Source organism: Ammospiza nelsoni, chromosome 1 (genome assembly GCF_027579445.1).
Source record: "Ammospiza nelsoni isolate bAmmNel1 chromosome 1, bAmmNel1.pri, whole genome shotgun sequence".
Taxonomy (NCBI): domain Eukaryota; kingdom Metazoa; phylum Chordata; class Aves; order Passeriformes; family Passerellidae; genus Ammospiza; species Ammospiza nelsoni.
Window position 1 is genome coordinate 84,279,947 of NC_080633.1, and position 21,994 is coordinate 84,301,940.

General features: G+C 39.0%; 1 protein-coding gene across 1 annotated transcript; it reads left to right on the plus strand.

The window, feature by feature from the left end:
- The first annotated feature begins 210 nt into the window (after positions 1-210).
- SPMIP7 (sperm microtubule inner protein 7) lies at positions 211-21,477 on the plus strand. Its single transcript, XM_059468532.1, is given in 11 exon segments — positions 211-605; positions 2,848-2,924; positions 2,927-2,974; positions 2,977-3,127; positions 3,129-3,142; positions 3,426-3,501; positions 8,771-8,909; positions 9,368-9,435; positions 10,623-10,661; positions 11,197-11,301; positions 21,366-21,477. Coding segments are annotated over 11 exon segments (1,224 nt in total).
- The last annotated feature ends 517 nt before the right edge of the window (positions 21,478-21,994 follow it).

A 21,994-nucleotide genomic window follows, 5' to 3' on the forward strand; every position in this document is an offset into this window, starting at 1 on the left:
TTTTGTTCCTGAGGCCTCTCAGCTTCTCAGGAGAAAAAAATCCCAAGGAAAGGATTTTTCAGAAAATATCACGGCTACACCTGCATCCATCTGCAAATTCATACAGGAAAAGGAAGTTCAAAACTCCTGCGTGAGCGTAGATGGGTAAAGCCTTTAAACTGCAAGGCTACCAAGGGGTGCTCCCAAGGAACAGCGACAGGACCAGAGGAAATGGCCTCAAGCTGCACCAGAGGAGGTTCAGATGGGATGACAGGAAAAATGCCTTCACTGAAAGGGCTGTCAGGTGCTGGAACAGGTTGCGTGGGTTGCCGGCAGGAGGGTGGGCAGGAGGAAGAGGAGGAGGAGGTGAAGGAGCAGGGGTGGGCCGGAGGCGGCCCCGCGCCCCGGCCGGCCCCTCAGGCCAGGCCCACCGTCCTTCCCTACCCTGCAGCGCCGGGCGGGGGCGGCCGTGCGGCTTTCCCGGCCGCAGCGCGAGCTCCGCCCTCACCTCTGGCGAAAGCAGGGAAGGGAGGGGAGCGGAGCAGAGGCTTTCACATCCTCAAAGCCCAGGGAAACATCTGCTGCTGCTGCTGCCGCGGTGCCATCCGAAATCGTTCCGCAGCTGGGTTTGGTTAACTTGTCCCAAGCCGTCCCCGCTCCAGGGACAGCTCCTCTGGAGCAGCCAGGATTGCGGCGGCGCGGGCTGCTCCCGGCCAGGGGCACAGGGAACTGCGCTCCCGGCAGCTCTTTCTTAAAATAATATAAACCAGGGTGTCCTGGTTTAGGGCAAATTTGGGAGAAAACCTCCAAAAGAGGGCCCCTTCAGAAAGCAAACCCACACGGCCCCTCCCCCCAACCGGTTCGGGAAGGATTCCTTGGAGAGAAGTGGAAAGGACCTGTTTATTTAACAGGCACAGCACCCCCCAGCACACAAAATGAACAATACCAGATGACATCACTCTTTCACTGCTCTGAAAAAGATGACAAATTCAGAAAGTCTCTCTTGGGGGTGGTCACTCTGTTCTCAGTCCCTCCAGCACTGGGGCAGCTGCTGCAGCCACAGGGTGCAAACCCTCGGTGTTCCCAGTCCCAGTCCCGAGCAGGTTCGAGTAGGTCCAAAAAAAGGGAAAGGAGAAACAGTCCAGGAAAAATTTGGACTGCTTAGCTAAACTAACTAATGACCAGAAGCAAAGCAGAAGCAAGAGCAAGAGCAAAGCAAAAAGCAAAAGCAGCACTGTGTACTGCCCTGTCTGTGCCCTGTCAGCTGTGGGGGAGCAGCTGATAGCAAAACCAAACCAAACCATTCACTCTTCAGAGCCAGTCTTGAAGGCACAGAACATAATATCCAGTATAAACAGAACACAGGAAAGGGGATATAAGCACCAAGCGTCACCCTAGGACACAGGGAAGTCCTGGCTGCAGAGCTAAAGAACTAGAGTGCTAAAGTAAACATTGTCGTGGGCATCCATAGCTCTGCTGCTCTGTCTTCATTGCACTGCTACAAAAAGACAATTAAATTGTCTGGAATCCAAGGGCATTTGCATTCTCCGGTGGCATTTTAGTATTTAGAATCTGTGCTGCAGGAGAGAAGGAATTTTCTGAAAGATGGAGGCAAGGAAAAGAGGGGAGAGACACAAGGAATTCTGTGGGGAGCAAATAATGTCTGACAGAAAAATGTCATTTTAGTGGAAGATTTGGTGTATTGTTACTTTTCCAGAGAATGAAAGCAGTTCTTTATATCAAAGAATCAAGAATAATCCACAGGAATCCTGAAGCAAAGTAAAAGGCAGATGTAGCAGAGAGGACTAGTTTGGACACAAAACCAGTTCATCCATGTGCTTCTTTAGGCATGGATCACTTCACAGTGTTGACAATAGAGGTAATTCAGCCTTCCTTGGCAAATTCCCTTACCAGGATAAATAGGATAGAATCCCTGTCAATAAAATCCAAGACAGCTTAAATTGCATTTCATTCTACAAGATGAATGCAACAAAACAAGAGCCATCCTTGTGATGTCTACCATTCTGTGCCTTACCTAGGTCCGATGTCTTTACCTCTTCTCTTTCTAAAGCTTTCTCTTTAGAAAGCTTTAGAAAGCTGTCTCTTTCTAAAGCTTTCCAGGAGGAAGTAAGAAGATGGGGAGGATAAAATCAATCTGTACCACTGAATGTAATTTTTAGTGTGAAACTAATAATATTTGATATGGAAATTGCTAAGAGTCAGTAAATATAGACACCAGTATGGCATTTAAAGGCTTGTTACTGGTAGAAGTCAAATTTTGGAAGTTTTTTTTTCACTCAGGTAAATGTAGAATTATGATGGAAAGTGGACATGGGATGTATCAGACAGAGTTCTGTGTTTTCAGTGTGTTGGCTTACAGTGCCCACACTGCATATAAAACATTCTCTGCTGTCACTACAATTTGTTATGTGTGTCCCCTTGAAGGACTGCATTACAGTGGTAGGCATGAACCAAGTTTCACACCAGGAGAAATTTCACTAAGAGGTGATTTCCATCATTACCAAGCAACAGAAAAAAAGCTAAGCACTCAATGGCCCAGTTCTTTCTGTACCATACTTGATAAATCTCTTTTCAGAGAATTCAGTAAAGAATCCAGTACTTGAACACTGCCATGCTCTTCTATACACTGTTTTTTCTGGATAATGGCCTCTGCTTTTACTGTGATTTATTGGCTGGGACTTCAGAATCTTGGAGAGACAGGAGCAAGTTGCATCTTTTAAATTTACTGCACACTAGGAAAACAGAAGAGAATGACTGTTGTCTGATGGACCTGAATGGCAGAAAAGTGCCTTTGGAAAGTCCTCAACTTCCTTGCCAGTTGAACCAGTTCACAAGATGATCACCAAGGGTAACCAAGTTGAAGGAGATGTGTATGTCTGTTATGAGGGATCTTGAGAGCAATCGCAGTTTTGCCATCTCTGAAGAGAGAACAGTACTTATTTCCTTAAATTCTATCTATGCACCCCTCCAGTAGGGGCAAATACCCTTTATTTCCACACCAGGATGTTGTGCCTTTAGCAGATCCCCGCTCAGGTTTTGTGAGTCCAGCAGCAGATGCTGAACAGCAGCCCAGTGTTGGAAGAGCAGTCGAATCCCTGGCAAACTACAGTGATAGGGAACCTCCCCAGTGTCCCCAGCACAGGTGAGAGAGCCCAGCCTGACCATGGAGACCTCCTGGAGGAAACCAGCCAGGACAGAAGGGGGAAGTCCAGGGTATGACTCAGAGGTAAACTGTTTTTTTAATCACTGAAGAAACTGGTGGTGCTTAACAAATAAATAAAATGAGTTTCAGAACTCCATTCCCCAGTGTCCTAAAGGAACAATCTTATGTTTAAGGAACAATACTAAAGGAGCATTCTTACATTGTGAAACTGAATGTAACAATTGCAGTAAAGTGTTTTTATGATTCATTATTCCTGCTGTAGCCAAGAGGTACCAGTCAGCAAATTATAATGAGAATTCTAATGCTAAAAAAAAAACAAAAACAAAACAACTTCAAGGGTAATTACTGTTTTTTTAAAAAATCTATTTATGTAAAATGTGAAATTATTTATCATAGTTCTAATGAACACCCACTTTAATGCAAACTAAGAAACTCAAATGACTCCAAAGTTAGGAAATCCCCTGGATATTTCTGTGTATTTTAGTATTTCCTGACAAGTTGCAGTGCAGCACATTTAGAGATCTGTTCCAGTGTCTGGCTGATCAGAGAACAGTAGTTTTTAAAGACTACCATTACATATTGGTCAAAGTACCACATCACCCTCTTGTTTTATATCATTGTCTTAGAGATAAATTTGAGTCTGATTATTTTGTAGTGACTGTAGCACCAAAATGGAAATTCACTCCTTATAACATAAAATAAAATTGGCTTGATGGTTTCAGAATTTTTTGACAAAAATAGTAGAAAGCAGAAATACCAGCCCAGGACTTGTAAGGATGGACATAATTAACAATAAGCAATATGTTTGAAGCTAATTTCAGGGACTTTCATAGAGAAATGCTCATTAAGGCTAGAACAAAATTTTATGGTATGCCATGCTACATGCTCATAGATGAGGAGAGGCATTTCTTAGAACATGGTGGCAAAATGTAAATAAACTCCTAGTTCCATTTTGCTAGAAAATAGTGCAGTTACTGCACAGTTAACAATACTTTATGCACATTATTGCAATCAAAAAGTCTCCAAGTACCATAAATTCTGGCAGTGGTTTTGGTTCCCAGTTTCTGTACAGACTTTGCTTAATACAGCCATATAAAAGAACTGTAAGGAACCTAAGAAACCACAAGGGATAAAAAATAAACTACATAATTTTCCTTTCTTTTTTTTCCCATACCATGTAATTTTCACTCTTATTTTTCATTTACTGTTTTCTTCATTTACATATGAAAATTAGACCACAGACATCAGTCAAAAATGTTCAGCTGTTTTTCTCTGCAAGCCTCTGGAAAAGTGAAGAGGAAGGGAGATTTGAGATAAGCAATTTATCTGCCCAATAATTTTTCCAGTGCAAAGAAAAGCAGGCAGAGAGAGACATACTCAGGCCCATAGAGACACACCTGAAATGAACACAGACAAACCTGAAACTGAGTGACATCAAGTCAGTAATCTGGGTTACAGTCGAGAAAGTGCTCTGAAATGGACAGTAGTTCCAGGAAGCAGATAGAAACTGGTGGCTTTCTGATGTTATTTTGTTCAGGAAAGGTCACTGTTAGACTAAAATGCTGACCCTGCTGAAGTTGTCAGGAAAAGTCAAACAACTCAGGGACAAACCTTGAAACAGATATAGTGCAGCATAAATTTCTTAAGGAAATGGTGTAAGTGCTCTTCCAAACCTAATATGCATTTACAAGTTTTTTTTGTGATGCTGAGATATTAACTTCAAATGTGTAAATATTAATATAAAAAGTAGATGGGGTTTTAGGTACTATTTTTAATGTGACTGCATAAACAAATTCCAGATTTTAGCTGTATGATTCAGACCCCAACTACCAGCCCTCAGGCATGTGATATAAGTTGCTTACCCTTCTAGATACCAGTCCCAAGACATTCCACAGCTAAGTCATTTGGGGAAGTTGTGCTGAAAGAGAGTTCAGTCAGGCATTTTGTAAGCAAATTCTACAGTCACTTTCTCCACTGTGTCTGGGATGAACATAAAAAAAAGAGAGAGAAGCAGCCTTTGAGACAGATGAGCTGTGGTATATAAAACATCTGCAGCAGACAGTTCTCTATTGAGAGAAGATGTAGCACTGTGGCTTTGGCAGTCCACAACTTTGAACTTCTCCAGCAGACTTCTGCATCTGCTGAGCAAAGCAAACTCTGTGAAGTTCTGTAATAGCAAAGCAAGTGTGAGAAGAAGGTTGCTCTAAGACTGAAGAATCAGAGAAAGGACAACAGCTGAGGAGCTATTCTCCATGTATTCCATGCAGGGGAGGTGCTCTGTGCCAAAAGACCAGGCCTTAATAATGGTTGCCTGTGGAGTCCCCTTCTCTCACTCATACGACAACAGAATTTTCTACCCTTTTCTCTGTGGTCTCAATTTTTCTTTGCAGTGGTTAGGAGGAGGATGACCTCAGAATTTAGCCATGCAGGTGTATTTGTACTGAAGACCTGGTGATTAATTCCCCCCGCCCAGTTTGTAGATATTGTTCTATTTGTAGGCCTTAACACAGAGGTTATGGGGATTGCAGAATGAACCAGGTTATCTGACAAGTTTGGTAAAGAGCAGAGATGATTTCTTGCCCCTGCTGGAAGCTAACGCATCTGAAGACACAGTTTTCTTCAAAGCTGGGAAATGAGAAATAGGAAATACTATAGTTAACTTATAGACTTGGTAGTAACCATTTTTAAAAGATATAAGTAGTTTACTCATGCTGCAACTAGATTTTTTGATTTCTCCAAAAGCCCATGTAGTCCAGCATTTTATCCAAGACTGTGGATATTTGATAAAGTCATCATCCTTCCTCCAAATGTTTTGCTATCATGAGATGATTTGTTGAGCAGGGATTGACGACCAGGAGATTGTGTGTTTTAGTTAATAGTCATGGATTCAAAGATTTGTCTTCATGAATATATACATTTGTTTTTTGAGCACATCACTTACATTCCAGCTCCCTACTTACAGCTAATTTGTGAATATGTTAGGCAAAAATGTTATAGGCCCAGATGGGTTATCTTGAGGTCTCTCTACCAGTGATCTCTCCCCACCTAGAAAACTGATTATTTATCCTTTCCTTCTATTTGTGATCTTCTAACCAATTATTTATCCATGAGAAAATATTATTTTTCTTCTACTGTATCTTTAAGAGGCTCAGTTGGAGAATTTAATGCAGAACTTACTGAAATATTTGTGGTCACATTATATTAATTTCCCTGTGGCCTTTGTATAGGGAACTCAGTAGTTCCTCTGCTGAAGCAGTAAGCATTTTCTCCACAGTAATCATTACTCTAGAGAAGTAATCATCACATTGACTGAGAGGTATCTCAAGGCAGGATTCTAGCCTCTTTTCCATTTCAAATATTGATAGAAAATTACTTTAGGCAGTATTTAGGTACTTAGTAAGTTAAAAGTTCTGACTGCCTGTAGAAATAGAAAGAAGAAAGTCTAATCAGAAACAAAAAAAATGCAAAGTAAAGTGACAAGAAATGTGCAACTTGAAAAACAACAAGTGAACTATTTACAAACTTTCAGACCTTGACAAATTAGATGTCCAGACAATGACCAGCCAAATTAAGTTCAACAAGGGGAAGTGATGGAATCTGCACTCTGGTTGTATGAACAGACTGGGGAATGAGACGCTGGAAAGCAGTGCCATGGAAAGGAAACTGGCGGTCCTGGTTGATGGCAAGCTGAACATGAGCCAGCAGTGCCCTGGCAGCCAGGAGGGCCAGGTGTGTCCTGGGGGGCATCAGGGACAGCATCACAGCCAGGCAAGGGAGGGGATTGTCCCACTCAGCTCTGCTCTGCTCTGCACAGTGGTGACCTCCCCTTGAGTGCTGGGGGTTTTGGGAGCCACAATATAAAAAAGAAATGAAACTGTTAGAGAGTATCCAAAGGAGGGCAGCAAAGATGGTGAAGGGTCTGGAGGGGAAGCCTTGTGCAGAGCAGCTGAGGTCACTTGGTCTGTTCAGCCTGGAGGAGACTGAGGGGAGATCTCATTGCAGTTACAGCTTCCTCATAAGGGGAAGAGGAGGGGAAGACACTGCTCTCTTCTCTGTGGTGAGCAGTGACAGGATCTGAGGCAATGGCCTAAAGCTGAGTCAGGGGATATTAGGTTGGATATTAGACAAAGGTTTTTCTCCCAGAGGGTGTTGGGGCACTGGAACAGGCCCCAGGACAGTGGTCACAGCACCAGCCTTAGGGACTTCAAGAAGTATTTGGACAATGCTCTCAGGCATATGGTGTGACTCTTGGGTATGGTCCTGTACAGGGCCAGGAATTGGACTTGATGATCCTTGAGGGTCCCTTCCAAGTCAGTTTATTTTTTGATTCTGTGAAAAATGTCCTACAGCATATTCAAAAATATCTGTGCTATTAAATACCCATAAAACAATGAAAATGTGTAATATCATACTGCCTAATAAGTTAATAGGTCATTTGGAAATAATGTAAAAAACTTGAAATAATCTTTTTAAGGCTGAGTGCCATTGAATAAAACAATTGTTGTTTCACTAAGGGTTAGATTATTTATCATGCTTACAGTTCATATATTTCACTTTGCATTTGTTCTTCCTTGCCCAATAGCAGAATAATTTGTTGTTAATTAAACAACTCAGGATTTTTTCTGTTGCTTATTTTGCCACACATGTTCTCTCCAATATAAACTGGTGAGGTTTATGCTTAGTTACAAGTAGTTTTCAGGGAGTCATTTGTAGCCTCTTCTTTCAAAAGACTAAAAGAGAGACAAGAAGTAATGGTAATATCTTTAGCATTTGTATATAAAGAGAAATAGAATAATCTACCAAAGAATCAAATGAAAGAATCTGGAAAAGTAATTTGAAAGTTTTTATTTGGCATTAACTGTTGCTGAGCCTACTAAAGTTAATATTCCTAATTTTAAAATACAAGGGTCAAAAACAATGCACAGTGTCTACAAGTCAAATACTACTCTTTCTTTTTAAAACAGTTTTTGATTTTGTTATTTTGTTTTTACTTCATTTTTTTATCTTATAAGGTGCTACTAAGCACTTTTAGGTAGCAGAATATACAAGACTATAAAAAATTTTCTAGCAATCAGAATTTCTGTTGTTTAATGGCATTTAGCATAGGATTCATCTATGAACTTTAGTTATCTAGAAGTTTGTATCCAGTCTTTGCCTTTTATCTCCACTTCCCCTGTAGACAGTGAAGAGAAACTGTAGTTTCCAAAAGGGCATGCTGTACATCTGTCTTCAGCACCTGTCAGGAGCACGATGTGCCTGGTATCCAGTCTCTACTTATGTCTCCTCTCCCTTTACTGATTATTCAAGTTCAGAAAAATAAATCCCTTCACCACTGTAAGCTTATTGGAGGAGATGCTACCTCTTTCACTTAGGGAGTGACACTATTTTGAAGATGACAATCCAATGAAAAATCCTGTGCAGTAACTACTTGTTCCCTAGCAAGCAGCATATAATCCCCAGCTTTTCACTTCCCATTGAAAAAGAAGTCTATACTTTTGTTACTTTCTACATCTACATCACACAGTCCTTATATCTATCTACCAGTGTCATTCATTAATGATTATATGGGAACTTCTTCTCTACTTTTTAAAAAATTTGTTGATCTAGGGCTTACAAAGGAGTTCCTTGGGATAATATGTTTTCTTCCAAAATACAGCCTCCAAAATCAACAGGGCAGACGTTGGATGATCCTGTTTCCCAGTATTTCACAAAAAGAAGATACAATCCCAAACGTAAAATAAGCCAAGTCAGTGAACAATTTCTTTGTAACTTTGTTTAGGTGTGCTAATGAAAGGGAGCCTAAATTTTGTGTAGGACATACACATAAACCCACAAAAATATTTTCATGTAGAAATAATCCCAACTGCACACAATGGTCACCACTACATGCCAGTAACTGCCTCACATTATTTCATGTTTCATATTTTTTCCCTGCCCTCCCTGTAAATTGATACAGAAGACATGCATGCAGAATGTCAAAACAGAGTACAAGGATATTGATGAAAAATTGGTTGATACGAATTATCTACCTTAACAAATCTCACATTAAGTTGGTTTATGTGTGATTATTAACTGTAACAATTATTACTTTTAATAAAACTAAAATTCATACTTAAAATTGATTCTGATTGCCGCCTGAAGAAACTGTTAAGTCAGATTAATTTGCTAATGTTGCATACAAGAAGCACGTAATTATGATTTTAGGTTGTCGGAGGCTTCTGGGACAGATTCCAAACAAGATCTTTTACCTCTCCACAGAGATCTGGTGGTTTGTAAATTTCAGGTTTTGTGAATCTTGGAGTTGTCTGAACAGTCCTTTTACGAAGTCTGTGGACAGTTAATTATCTCAGCAGACTAAATTCAGCAGCATTCTGCAACTAGAGAAATTAGATATTCAGTTAATGACTGTATCAAAAAATATTTTCTGCATGCTTCTCCTGTGAGAGAGTTAAATATAAAAAGCAGAACAGAAGAAACATGTAAAGGGAATGATTGTAATGATTTCCTACATCTGATGTTTGCATTAAGAGATGACATCTATGAAAACACCATGGTAATCATACCCACGCACTAACTCAAGGGAGTTTTTGCTGTCTGTCCAAAACTATCACTTCTACATTGGTGTCTTTTATTTACTCTGTATTTCATCTATTCAAATCTATCTTAGACTGAAGCATTTTAGATGAGTCCAAGAAAAGGTCACAGAAGTCTTAAAAGGGGTCAAATAAGAGCTAAGTTGAGACAAATAAAGAAAAGTTGGTCAAACTATGATAGAAAAATAAGAATATGTCTCCCTTCCAGACTATGAGCCAGAAGGTTTGCTCAGGCAAACTCAATGGATAGGTGAGTTTCTGGGCAGAGTCAGGCATACAGTGGGAAAGACAGGTACCTCAGCAGGATGGAATAAAAGCATAGATAGATAGATAGATAGATAGATAGATAGATAGATAGATAGATAGATAGATAGATAGATAGATAGATAGACAGATAGATAGATGATAGATAAATAATGCTATCATGGTTTCTTGAATGATGCTCTTTCAAGGGAATATAGTTGTGGATGGTGAGAGTTGGTTGCAGGGACAGACCAAGAAAGAAATTCAGACCTGATGTTAAATTGTCCTGTGTTCTCAAGAACTCAGTGAAATAAGTGTTGCTAGAAGGGAAGTAGTTAAATTTTAAAGACAACTTGCTTATACTGTCCTATGAAATTTACTGAAGCCCTAATATCAGCAGAGGTTAAAAGATAAGATTCTTCCTGCTGATCTGGTTCATTTAGCATATATGCCAAACTAAATATTTGCCACAGTCTTTTACCAAATTCAAATGAGCACTGTATTATTTCAAGAGCAAAACTTTGACTTGTCACCACCTGTCTTTTGGGACCTCATAAATATTCCATCAGAATGTTCTGTCTGGTGAAAAAAAAAAAGTGATTGATCCATTTTGTATTTAAAAGTGAAAGCCAAAGCTCTTAAACCTGTCAAATCCCTTTGTATATGTAAGTGCAGTGTCCCTGGGTTGTTTCAACTTTTGCCATTTTTGATTAAGCCCAAGCAGTCCCTCTCTCGTTTTCTGACACAAGAATTGTAGCTGGACTATGTTATTTGAACTTAAGGCATTTTCTGGTGGCAGAGGAGAGTGTATGCTGAGTCTCCTTTGCTTGTGGGTATCTCCAACTTTTTACCTATAAACTAGAACTCAGAATCTGTATGTCCACTTTGTAAGAGTAGCCCAGTCTGATGATAGGAATAGCCAAAAAGACAAGAGATCACACATTTCTATCTTATTTCCATTTTCCCCCAAGCCTCTCTGAACATATGCATTAGAGCTGTCAGTCTTTATGTGCTGCAAGTTCAGCAGATGATTGCTTTCATCTTGGGATATGCCAAGCACACAGGGCCATTCATCTCTGTGTTCTTTTCTTGTGGACCATTTTAATAAATAACTAGAATTTTGGAGCATGCAGCGTATGGTTCAGCTGCCTCCACCAGCTGTCTTATGAATAATGTACATGCCTTTGATTTACTTTCTATCTGCTGTATTGCTGCAGTAAATTTTGAAGGCAATGCTGATGTAGACTTAGTCCTACTTAACCATGTTCAAACTTCCAAACCTCACTACACAAGCACTGCACACTGTGTTTCACTTCTTAGCATGATTTTGACATTGCCTCTTGCATTCTTGTTATTTGGGAAAAGGGAAAAACTGGTAAAAATCTGATCTTGGGTGAAAAAAATGGAAACATATTTATTTAGAAACTGTGCCATACTTTCATACTTCAAATGTCTCCAAAATTCTTTAGTATAATGGTCTGTTGCGTGTTTGATGAGTAATATGATTTGAATATTGCCATGTCAAAAGTGTGTGATTGTTAACTTTAGTCACTAGATGGTCTTTGAGTGTTCAAAAGCTCCCTGAGTGCTATTGGAAAACTATATTTTTAGCTAGATCATTAACTTTGAAGGTTTTCACTTTAAGCCATTCCTAAACCTGTCTTTAGTAGCTTGAGCTGATATTAAGTGCTTATTTGCAAACTTTTGAGATATGGCAAAATAGCAGCTTAATGATAAGAATTAAAATAATAAAACAAAAGAGAAACTAGACTTTTTTTTTTTTTTTTAATTTAAACAGGATTTCTCTTTGCATCAGCCTTTCCTATGTGTCCTTAAAATGGTCTTCCCCAGCTCACATTTGTGAGGAAAGTACAGAAAAGATACTTCACTGGGTAAAGCAGAGGGTCAGAAGCTGTAGAAATATTGCCCTCCCTGTTCTGAAGGAAAGACTTGATGCTGGGTATTACTCCCATCAGGCCATGTGCTAAACACTCCTACTTCTTGGGAGCTGCCCTGTGAGTAGCTGGAATTTTTGAGCTACAGCTTGGATCTGTTCATTTATTGTTTCTTACATCTGTTTCAGGGTGAATGTATATCCTTTTGCAGTGCATCACATGCTGTTACCTGTGTGGGGAACAGCACATCATTCTTCATACAGCAGCAGATTCACAGGTAAAATGAGGTGCTAATTATTGTAAGATTATAAGGTAACATTTGATCCATATTACTGCAAACAAGACTATTAATCCCAAGTTTTTATGACATAATGCACCATTCTGGTTATTTTATCTCACCTTCTGCACAAGTCATCTGGTTTCTCACAGCCTACATCTAACTTTTCTGCTTGAATTATGACAAAAGCAGTTTAAAATGGTTATTGAGAAATGGCTGTGCTTTTAAAATACAGCACATACAAAATACAGCATAGTGCTGTCTGGGTTGTGGTGATGTTATAGAGTTGTTAACCTTCAGTTCTGCTAGGTTGTACTGCTGTTATGGTGGAACTTTGAAGAAGAAAAGCAGATGTGTGCACTCTGTTGCAGGCAGACATCCTATCTGGGACTATTTGCATCACATGGAGGATTTGTAAGTCTGAGCAAGTGATTCTATATTGCCTTCTCTGGAATCTTGCATCTCATTTTTCTGTTTTCATTGATTTCTGGCAACAGGGAGCCCAAGATCTCTGAGATTTAAAGGATTGTGACATCTCAAAGCTCAAAAAAACCCAGTCATAATAAACTCAATTCCATCTGGAAAATGGAAGTTTTTCACACTTGTTATCCATCCATGACTGTTAGACATAAAGATTGCTATGATTTTGAGCAGAAGAAAGAAGGAAGTCAGAAGGCATAAACTTTGCCTATAATTTGTTTTTCTCACTTCATGTGTTCACCAGTAATTTTGGAAACCTGTGTAGGGGCTGTTAAACTCAACCAAAATCCTTGAAAAGTCAGATATATACTTTGAATTGAGAAGTCTAAATATGACTCGTAAATACAAAGTGTAAAGCTCTCTTGGTAAATAGTCACTTTCACTCTCACAGAGTAGCAGCAGCACTTCCTGCTTGCAGCAGTTGGGCAACAGCATCAGTGCCCGGGCATTACTCCAGAGTGAGACACTGTTCTTCCCCAAACCATGCAAGAAAGTGATTGCCATTCAAATTATAAGCAAAGCTGAAAGTCACTAAGAGTCATCTGTCATGTAGCTGCAGAGACAAACAGGAAGAGTGGTGAACCTGGGCATGTTTTTTCTGGTAGCCTTGCACCCACCCTCTCTTCCTTTTGGCAGAACAGGAAACCATCTTCTGTTTTTCTTTTTTCTTAAGGAATTAGAAAAAAGATAAAAGTCTTAACCTGAGCTGTAGTTGAGCCTAAAAGCCCCTAATACAAGATCAGTGTTGTGAAGAGCTGCTGTGCATATATCCAGCACTCTAGATTATATTGTAAAGTCCTTACCATGCAACTTGGAAGTCTTACAGATGTAAATCCAGGTGCAATGTGATAAGGTCATTCACCAAGTTCCCATTGGGAATCTGTAGCACAGTTAGGAAAAAGGCTTCACATATCCTGAGCCCAAACATACTGTTTTTTAAACTGAACTCTCATATTTAGGCTTTTAAAATATTTCTTTGCTCAAACTTGGTTTCATATAATATTAATTAGGACAAAGTGATGGTCATACTTCTTAAAAATTAGGCTGAAATAAAAATGAAAATTCAGGAATCATAATCATGTGTCATCCAGCTTTTCTCAGTTGTTCAGATATGGAATAACTGTGGGAGCTTGCAGCACGTGTAAAAAGCCATGTCATAAATGTTGTAATTCATCTACAACTGCTAAATTTATGAATATGAACTTATTAATAAGTGTGTGGGTAATCTGGTGGCAGTCTAAAATAATCAGTGAAAATGGCGCAGAGAGAGTTATGGATGTGCTCTTTGGGTCAGACTCTTCATCTTTGCATGTGACCAAAAATCCTGGATCATAATGCAGTTCTTCTGTTTCTTTTCCAGGCTTTATTAAAACCTGTCTTTGGGGGAAATCATGAATGGCATAGTCTCTTGATGTCTGTTTCAGCCCTGGAATGTAGCATCATTCTTAATATTCATGGTTTGTATATGCAGTCCTGAATTTGCTTTGAAATGAACTTGTTGCTCTTTTTCATCCCCAGATATGCTGCAATGTATGCCTGAAAACTGGAATCTTCTACCATATCTTTGTCAAGGGTAACATAGAAATAGGTTATTTTTTTGAAAGTGACAGTCAAAAAATTAGGAAGCTGTTGTGGGAGAGCATTCTGAAAATCTCTCTCTGATGGAGTCCTCTTTCACCAAGAGGCCTCATAAAATTTTTTATAAAATTTATAAGCCTATTGTACAACCCAGCGCTTGAGTAGGCTATGTTGTCAGAACACATGTGGTGTAGGCTTGAAACTTTATCTTTTTATCCCAACAATTAATGAGGTTTCAAGCTGAATACATTGATATTTTTCTATTTTCAATGTATGTTGCTTATGTGATTTTTTAGGTATACTAGATAACAGTTTCCCAGTGGCTCAAGTGGCTTTTGTGGTACTTTGAAATGCACCATTTTTTTAATGCATGCTTTCTTTTTCTTCATTTTTTCCTTACCCTCTCTACTTGTCTGCCAACTGTAAACTCTCTTGTATTTGCATTCTTGTTTTTTCAAACCCACGAAGTGTAAGTTCCATTGGAATCAGTGAATTAAAGGTATCTGCTTAACAAGATTTCTTGAACAGGGATAGGATTGAAAATCTGTTCACATATTTTGCAGAGCTGAGGCCTCTAGAATTTCTTTTACAAAACATTAAACTCTGAATTAATTCTGTCTGTTTTCCTTGGTTATTTTTGCTTTGTTTCTTAGTAGTTTGATTGTTAATAATTCCCTTATAATATTAATTTATTTGTGCAAGATGAATACAGCATTTGGCATTATATGTCACATAACTACCCATATATTAGCTAGGTAAGCAACTGAGTGCTAAATGGGTATGTTTTGTGCAGCTAGCCAGGCTTTCAAAAATAGTTCAGCAACCACACATGAAAACCAGAATTCTGATAGAGCTCACATTCTGGGTGCACGTTGATCGCTAAGCTCCTGCGAAAATCTGGCCACAAACACCACAATCTGATCTCCTGTGTCTAACTGCTGCTCCAACCCACATAGGCACCAAGGAAGAGGAGGACAGCCCAAATACTGGAAAAACATTGTGTTTTCAGAGGAAATTTTGCAGCAGAGCTACAGTGACTTCCAGGAAGGCTCAGACTGATAAATTCTCTAAGCACTTTTCAGAGGTGCCATGTTATTGAAAAGTGAAAATAACTAATGACCCAAATCATTGTTTCTTTTTATAAACAACTACTTTGAAATACTGTCTTTCTTATTTAGAAGTGCATTTTGAACTCAACAATTTTGAAAATTGTAGATAAACTGCTTTTATTGGATCATGTGGGTTTCCAACATAATCATCTGCTGTTCTTTTCTTCTTAAAAATATTTATATGCATATTTTATTTTGTATAATTCTACTTCACCCCTGGCCACCAGCATTTTTCCTTCGTCGACTTCTTCCCCAGTCAGCTACTGAAACAAGGTTATGCTCTATGTGGTATTTTAGATTCTGCAGGTGTTTTAAGGGTCGATGGAAAAAAGCCTCCCACGCTTTGGTGATGGGGATTTCCTCTGCAGCATTCAGGGGCTGGGCTCTGGCCTGACAGGCACAGATAACTCTTCTCCCTGGTATTGTTAGAGCTCCCTTACCCTTCAGTGAGCTGGCAGAACTTAATGTAGTAATAGTGTAGCACATTTAGTGCGTTCCAGCATGCACAGCAACAGTTCATATCAATCCAGGTTTATTTCCTGTATCTGACTTGTGCTTCTCTCTTTAGTGTGTCTTTGGTGTTACAACAACTTCCTGATTCACTGCTGTGCCTACTGGAATCTGCTCTTGGCATTTGACAGAAGCATTTCGGACAGTGATAATGTTTTCTTGTTCCACAGTACAAGCCTCTGCCTCCTCAATTAAGTAAAAAATGGGGCAGTCATCATCTTTTCAAAACTTTCTACTCATTCCTCAGCTCTCCTAATCCACGGTAGAGGGCAGTGCTTACACAATGCATGTGCATTCTCACCAAGGGTTAGTTACACAGCAGTGCTTCTGAAACATCAGCTAATGCATTGCTAGAACGCTGGTAAAAGAGGTTACGATAATGGTTTTTGACAGGTACAGATTGACAAGGCTGAAGTGACCTGTCCAGTGCCAGAGGCGTTGTGTGTGTGAGGAAGACAACAGGATCTGATCAAAAGCATTTGATTGAAATGGGAAACATGCAGTTGCTAGGAAGACAAAGTCCTAAGTGTTTCAATCCTGCAGTTCTTGCACAAAGATATTCTCTGAAACTACGCTTTATTCATGGTTTCTCAAGCACATTGAGCAAAATGCTACTATCACATCAGTACATCTGTAGTGACTTTGCATATTTCTTCAGTGTAGTCATTTTCCAACTGTCTATGTGCATGTATCCCTTGGAAATTAAAGTTATCAGAAACCCCACAGGCCTCAATTAGCTGGGAACAGGACCCTCTGCTGTCCTGCACCTTGCACAGTCATTTCCAAGGGCTGCTGTGGAGCTTTCTCACAAAGTATTCTTTCTTCAGAAACTGACAGCTTGTCTACCATACATGCCTCTTTAGTAGTTCTCCAGTTTGACTCATTCAGGGGACTGTGGAGGCAAGTGTGTGTTGAAATATCCTACTTTGGCCTTTTCCAAATGAGATTTTATTGCTGCCTTGAAATGCTTTGTTGTGTCTGAAAAATATTGCCCCATACTACAAAGGGGGACTGAAAATTTTGAAATCAGAATAAAATTGTTTGAAATTGTAGGAACAAAGTTTTCCAGTCCAACATGATTCAAAATATTTGGGGGAGTTGCCATTTGATGTTTTTATCTTTCCAGGAGCCCCAAACCCATTTTTAAGTACCCATTCCCTATCGTGCTTTGATGGCTGAGGGAGATGAGTGTGAAATGAAACCCAGAATGCTGTCAGTCCTATTCTCTGCTCTGCATTAAAGCACTTTGTTTTGTCTTCACAAGTAATCTTAGATATGTTCTTTCACAACACAAAGGAGTGTATGAATTTCCTGACACAGGATCATGCCTGAGACATTTTTACCACAGGTTGTTCTGTTTGGCAAATAATATCACAGAGGCAAAAAGGATGTAGAAGGGCACAAATGTGTTACATTTGGAAGAGAATTTGAGGTGGAAACCAATTGTTATACAGCTTTATATACTGTGAGTGAGATTTGAGAGGCCTATTCTATAGTAGCAAAAACCAAAAGAAGTATAATGACTTCATATGATGATTTAGTTCTATTGCATTTTTACAGGGGTGTTTATAAGGAAAAGAAGGATGTTAGGAACTCTTTGCTTGTAAGTGTTAAGGTAAGAATCTGCTGGGTATCCCCAGAATTTTTCCACAAAGAGCTGGGATACCTCCATTGCTCAAACTGAAGTGCTAGATCCAAGGTTTTCAGGAATTACAGATTATTTGGGGAAAATCTATATTTTACTCGCATACAAACAGGTGATGTGGAATTTACATGGCAAACCTGGGCATCCAATACCCTGGAGGCTCTATAGACCATCACTTCCAGCTGCTGCTTCTGAACAATATGTATCCCCTGTGAGTCCTGTGTTACAGAAAATTATCTCAGAGACCTTAAGGGGTATCAAATAGCTCTAAAATATCAGTATGGAGGGCCTACTAAATCAAATCCATCTTGATCTTCCTGATCATTGCCAGGAAATAAAAATCTACAAAGACATCCCAAGATGGTAAAGCTGCACTTCAAATCCACTGTCCATTTCTGGGCCCTTCACTAAATGAGGACACTGAGGTGCTGCAGCATGTCCAGAGAGGGGCAATGGAGCTGGTGAAGGCTCTGGAACACCAAGTCTTATGAGAAGCAGCTGAGGGAGCCGGGTTTGTTTAACCTGGAGAAAAGGAGGCTCAGGGGGAACCTTATCCCTCTCTACAACTACCCAAAAGCCAGGTAGGGGGTCAGTATCTTCTCCCAGGTAACCAGCAACAGGACAAGAAAATATGGCTGCCCAGGGAAGTGAAGGAGCCATCATCCCTGAAGACATTTGAAACATATGTAGATGTGGCACTTGGGGACATGGTTTAGGGTGGGCTTGGCAGTCCTGAGTTAACAGTGAACTTGATGATCTTAGAGGTCCTTTCCAACCTTAGTGATTCCATGATTCTATGGACATAAAAAGCAGAAGCACACCAACGTAGAGGCCGCCAGAATCACTACAATTCACTTGAAAAATCTTAATGCCTGCACATATTCAACTGTCAGCACTATATATTTGTTACCGTTGACTAAGAGCTGCTAGGATGATAACAAGGAAGTTATGAACAAGAAAGATGTCATGGTTACAGAAAGAAAGCTTGATGACGGCAGCACAACCACAGAGGAGTTTTGTGTGTTGCCCAGTGGTAGGCTGGCACTTAGTTGTTTTCTTCAGCAGCAGCAATAGGTTAGCAGCTCATCAGAGAAAGTGCACAAGAGCTAGACGGCATGATCCAAAAAAACAAAAACACAAAGGGGTACTTTTTTAACCTCAGTTTCTTCTGCTTTATCACCTACATAACCGCAGCACAGTTTTGCATCTTCTCTGCAGGTTCCCAGGAGAGCAGCTGCTTTGCTGTAGTGTAACCTTGCTTACTTTCCTGCTACCTTTAGCCTCTCTCTGTTCAGCTCTCTTCTTTTACAGATCCACATTCATCCCACATATTATGAATGTACCAGCTTCTGTCAGTTGTTTCTAACAGACAGTCTAGAACAAGTCTTCACCTTGGGTCATTTCTCAGATTGACTTTTGGGTCACATTTGCCCATTTATGATGCTTTTATCTTTTACTTTTGCAAGTTTCAAAGGTGAGAAGATTTTATCAATCAGATTCCTCACAGTTATATAGTTACAATTATATTATTATAATTATAATAATATAACTGCATAATAATGCAATTAATATATTAATATGGAAATATTAGCATATAAAATATAAAAAGTATTTTATATAATATTAAAGTATATAGTTAATATAATATGTAAAATTATGATAATATAACAGTATAATTATTATATTATATTATTTAACTTCAAATAGGCTCATAAAATGCTGGAAGCTACTACAGGACTTCTTGTTGTCATCTACTTCTCTTTGTGACCCCCATACACTTCCAAGGAAATCACTGGAATTTCATGACATGTGGCAGACATATCTTGCTACATAGCCTATTACCACGGTAATAAAACTGGGTTCATAGTTTGACTGATTCCTTCAGAGTGGTACATATTCCTTCAGCTAGATTTTCAGTTTTGGATGAATTTGTGTGCTTACAGTCACAACAACCCAATATCCATTGTGTCCCTTGGTGGGATCCTGATATACAGAAAAAATTTTCTACAGTCACGTAATGTGCATTTAAACTAACAGTTGTCTACTTTGGCATGAAAAAGCAAATTTGAATGCAACCCATTTTGGCCAATTCTGAAAACATGTTCTACTACTGTAAGAGGTTTTCAAGCCACTTGTTGCCCCTGCACAGCTGCTGTCAAGACAGAGAGCAAATTTGTTCCTTGCCCAGCCAACTATTCAGTGATTCCCTATAGGCAACAGCTTCCCAAGTGCTCCACAACTTCTGTACTGCTTCTACAAAGCCATCCTCTCTGGTGAATCATAGACTGGAGCATGGCACAGGGAGTGTAGCAGCATATGAAGATATGGGCTAGTGCAAGGTTACTCCAAACTGAAATAGATAATTAGGTGGTCCTTCTGCTAACTAGGGGTGCAAGGAGTACAACAGATACCACCAATGCTCCCATGCCAAATACAGAGTACTGTGTTATAACCCTGGTAGGTAGATACAGTTTTTTGTCATTACCTCTGCTGTTCTGGTGAGGAATTTCAGAGCTAGGTTTCCCACTGCGAAAGTCAGAGATAAACAAAGTCTGATAAACTGTATCTCTCACATGTGTCCATTTTTGCATCCTGTGCTGAACATATTTGTAGAGAAGGAACTCATCAACTGCATGATACTAGTAATACATGCATGATACTAGTAACTCTATGCACTTAATAATTAAAGAAATTGTTTGTTTTTACACAGATTTCAGGGAAGATGAAGAATACTTGAGAAATTATTTGAAAGGAAGCACTGCTATCAGTGCTACATAGTGTGAAGACCCACAAATGACTAACAGAGGTGAGGTGTATAATCCCAAATATTTAGTTGAGTCAGCTGATGAAATAGCTTGTTGTAAGCCTTTACTTCCATGGGTATGGGCAGTCTGGATGTATATGCATATGTGTGTCCTATGTTTAATTGTATAGTCCAACAATGTCCTACTTCGAGATGTCAATACAGAACAATATCAATTATACTCTCTGAAAAACTTTGAGTTGCAAAGAAAGGTACTATATTGAGGCTTTATATTGTTTTATTTCTAATACTCATGGTTTATCTGAATTCATATTACCTATTTTTTCTTTAATTTTGTGCATCTCTGCTTCATCTTGCAACAACTGTTATCAAAATTTCTTTGTACTGCTTCAGATAAGTAGAGTTTTTTTACTCCACACATTAAAACAGCATCAGAATTAACAAAGGCTTTCATTTTCCAAGATGTGGTGCATATTGTCTCAGTTCAGTGGTTCACTCACACTAGAATTTAAGTTGGTATCTAAGCAGTGTTGTTACTACTGCACCTTAATAAATTCTTAAGGAAAATTTAGAGAACCTTAGAATAATTTGGGAAATCATTTATGTTTTAGCCCATGAGAAATCACACCTGTTGACTTGAAATCTGTTATGTAAATTTAATATTTGAAGCTGGAAACTAAATATGAGCTAAATCTGTATCACATTTTAAAAGAATATGTCCTTGCTTTTTGTGGTCTATGCCAACTCTGTGATTTCATTTCTTCTTTGTGATTAAATGTTGCTTCTAATCATGAATATTATACAGATACTAAACCTAAAGATTGAAGAAAAAAGAATTCTTTAAAGAGCTCAACTTTATAATGTCTAACCAGAGATTTGAGCCCAGATCATCAGCAAGATCATTATAAAGTTGTTTCTCTGACTTTAAAGAAGCTATGACAGTTTATTCATTCTAAGCACTTCTCATTTTATTATTAAGAGATTTTACCCCATCCATCTTTGATAAACCTTATCCATTTTAGAACTCATCTATAAGTCACATGTCAAGCCTATAGTCATTTAATTTACCCTTTCTCTATCCCATTCCCCTTTTAACTATTTCCTTTAGCACTCCAGATATTCTTGGATATTCTGGCAGGGTTCATTGGTCAGCAACTCACCCAGCAAATTCTAATCTTCCATCAACAGCCCCATCAGTAATTGCAGGAATGCATGGGTAGGTATAAGGTATATTTTTCAGCTTGTTCGGAAAAATTACTGGGAAAATCATAATTGCATTTATGTAGTTAAAGAACAATTAAATGTTACACATTATATTCTATTGACTTTAAAATACAGAAACAGTTAGGGTTGGATCCCACTACATTATTGTCATGATAATCTGAAGTCCTTTTGAGGTTTTAGAATTTTTCTGGAGCATTGTATTGTTATGTGTTGGGAAGATGACTTATTTTTTTAATAAATGTCTTTGTTTTTTTCAAAAAGTCTTTTTTTTTAATTAATGTCTTTTTTTTTTTTTTTCAAAGAGGCCCATGAGCATAAAAGTTATCAGTTCCCAAAAGAAAACTGTATGGAGTTTCTCAATTGATCTTGGCAGACTTAAGAAACAGGTATTTGCTATGAAAAAATGGTTGTTAAAAATGGGTGGGTTCGCTTACAAGGTAGTGAGAAGCAAAGTCATACCTTGCTACCACACTGACATGGCCTGGGACCCTGTGATTGTGAAATCATCACAGC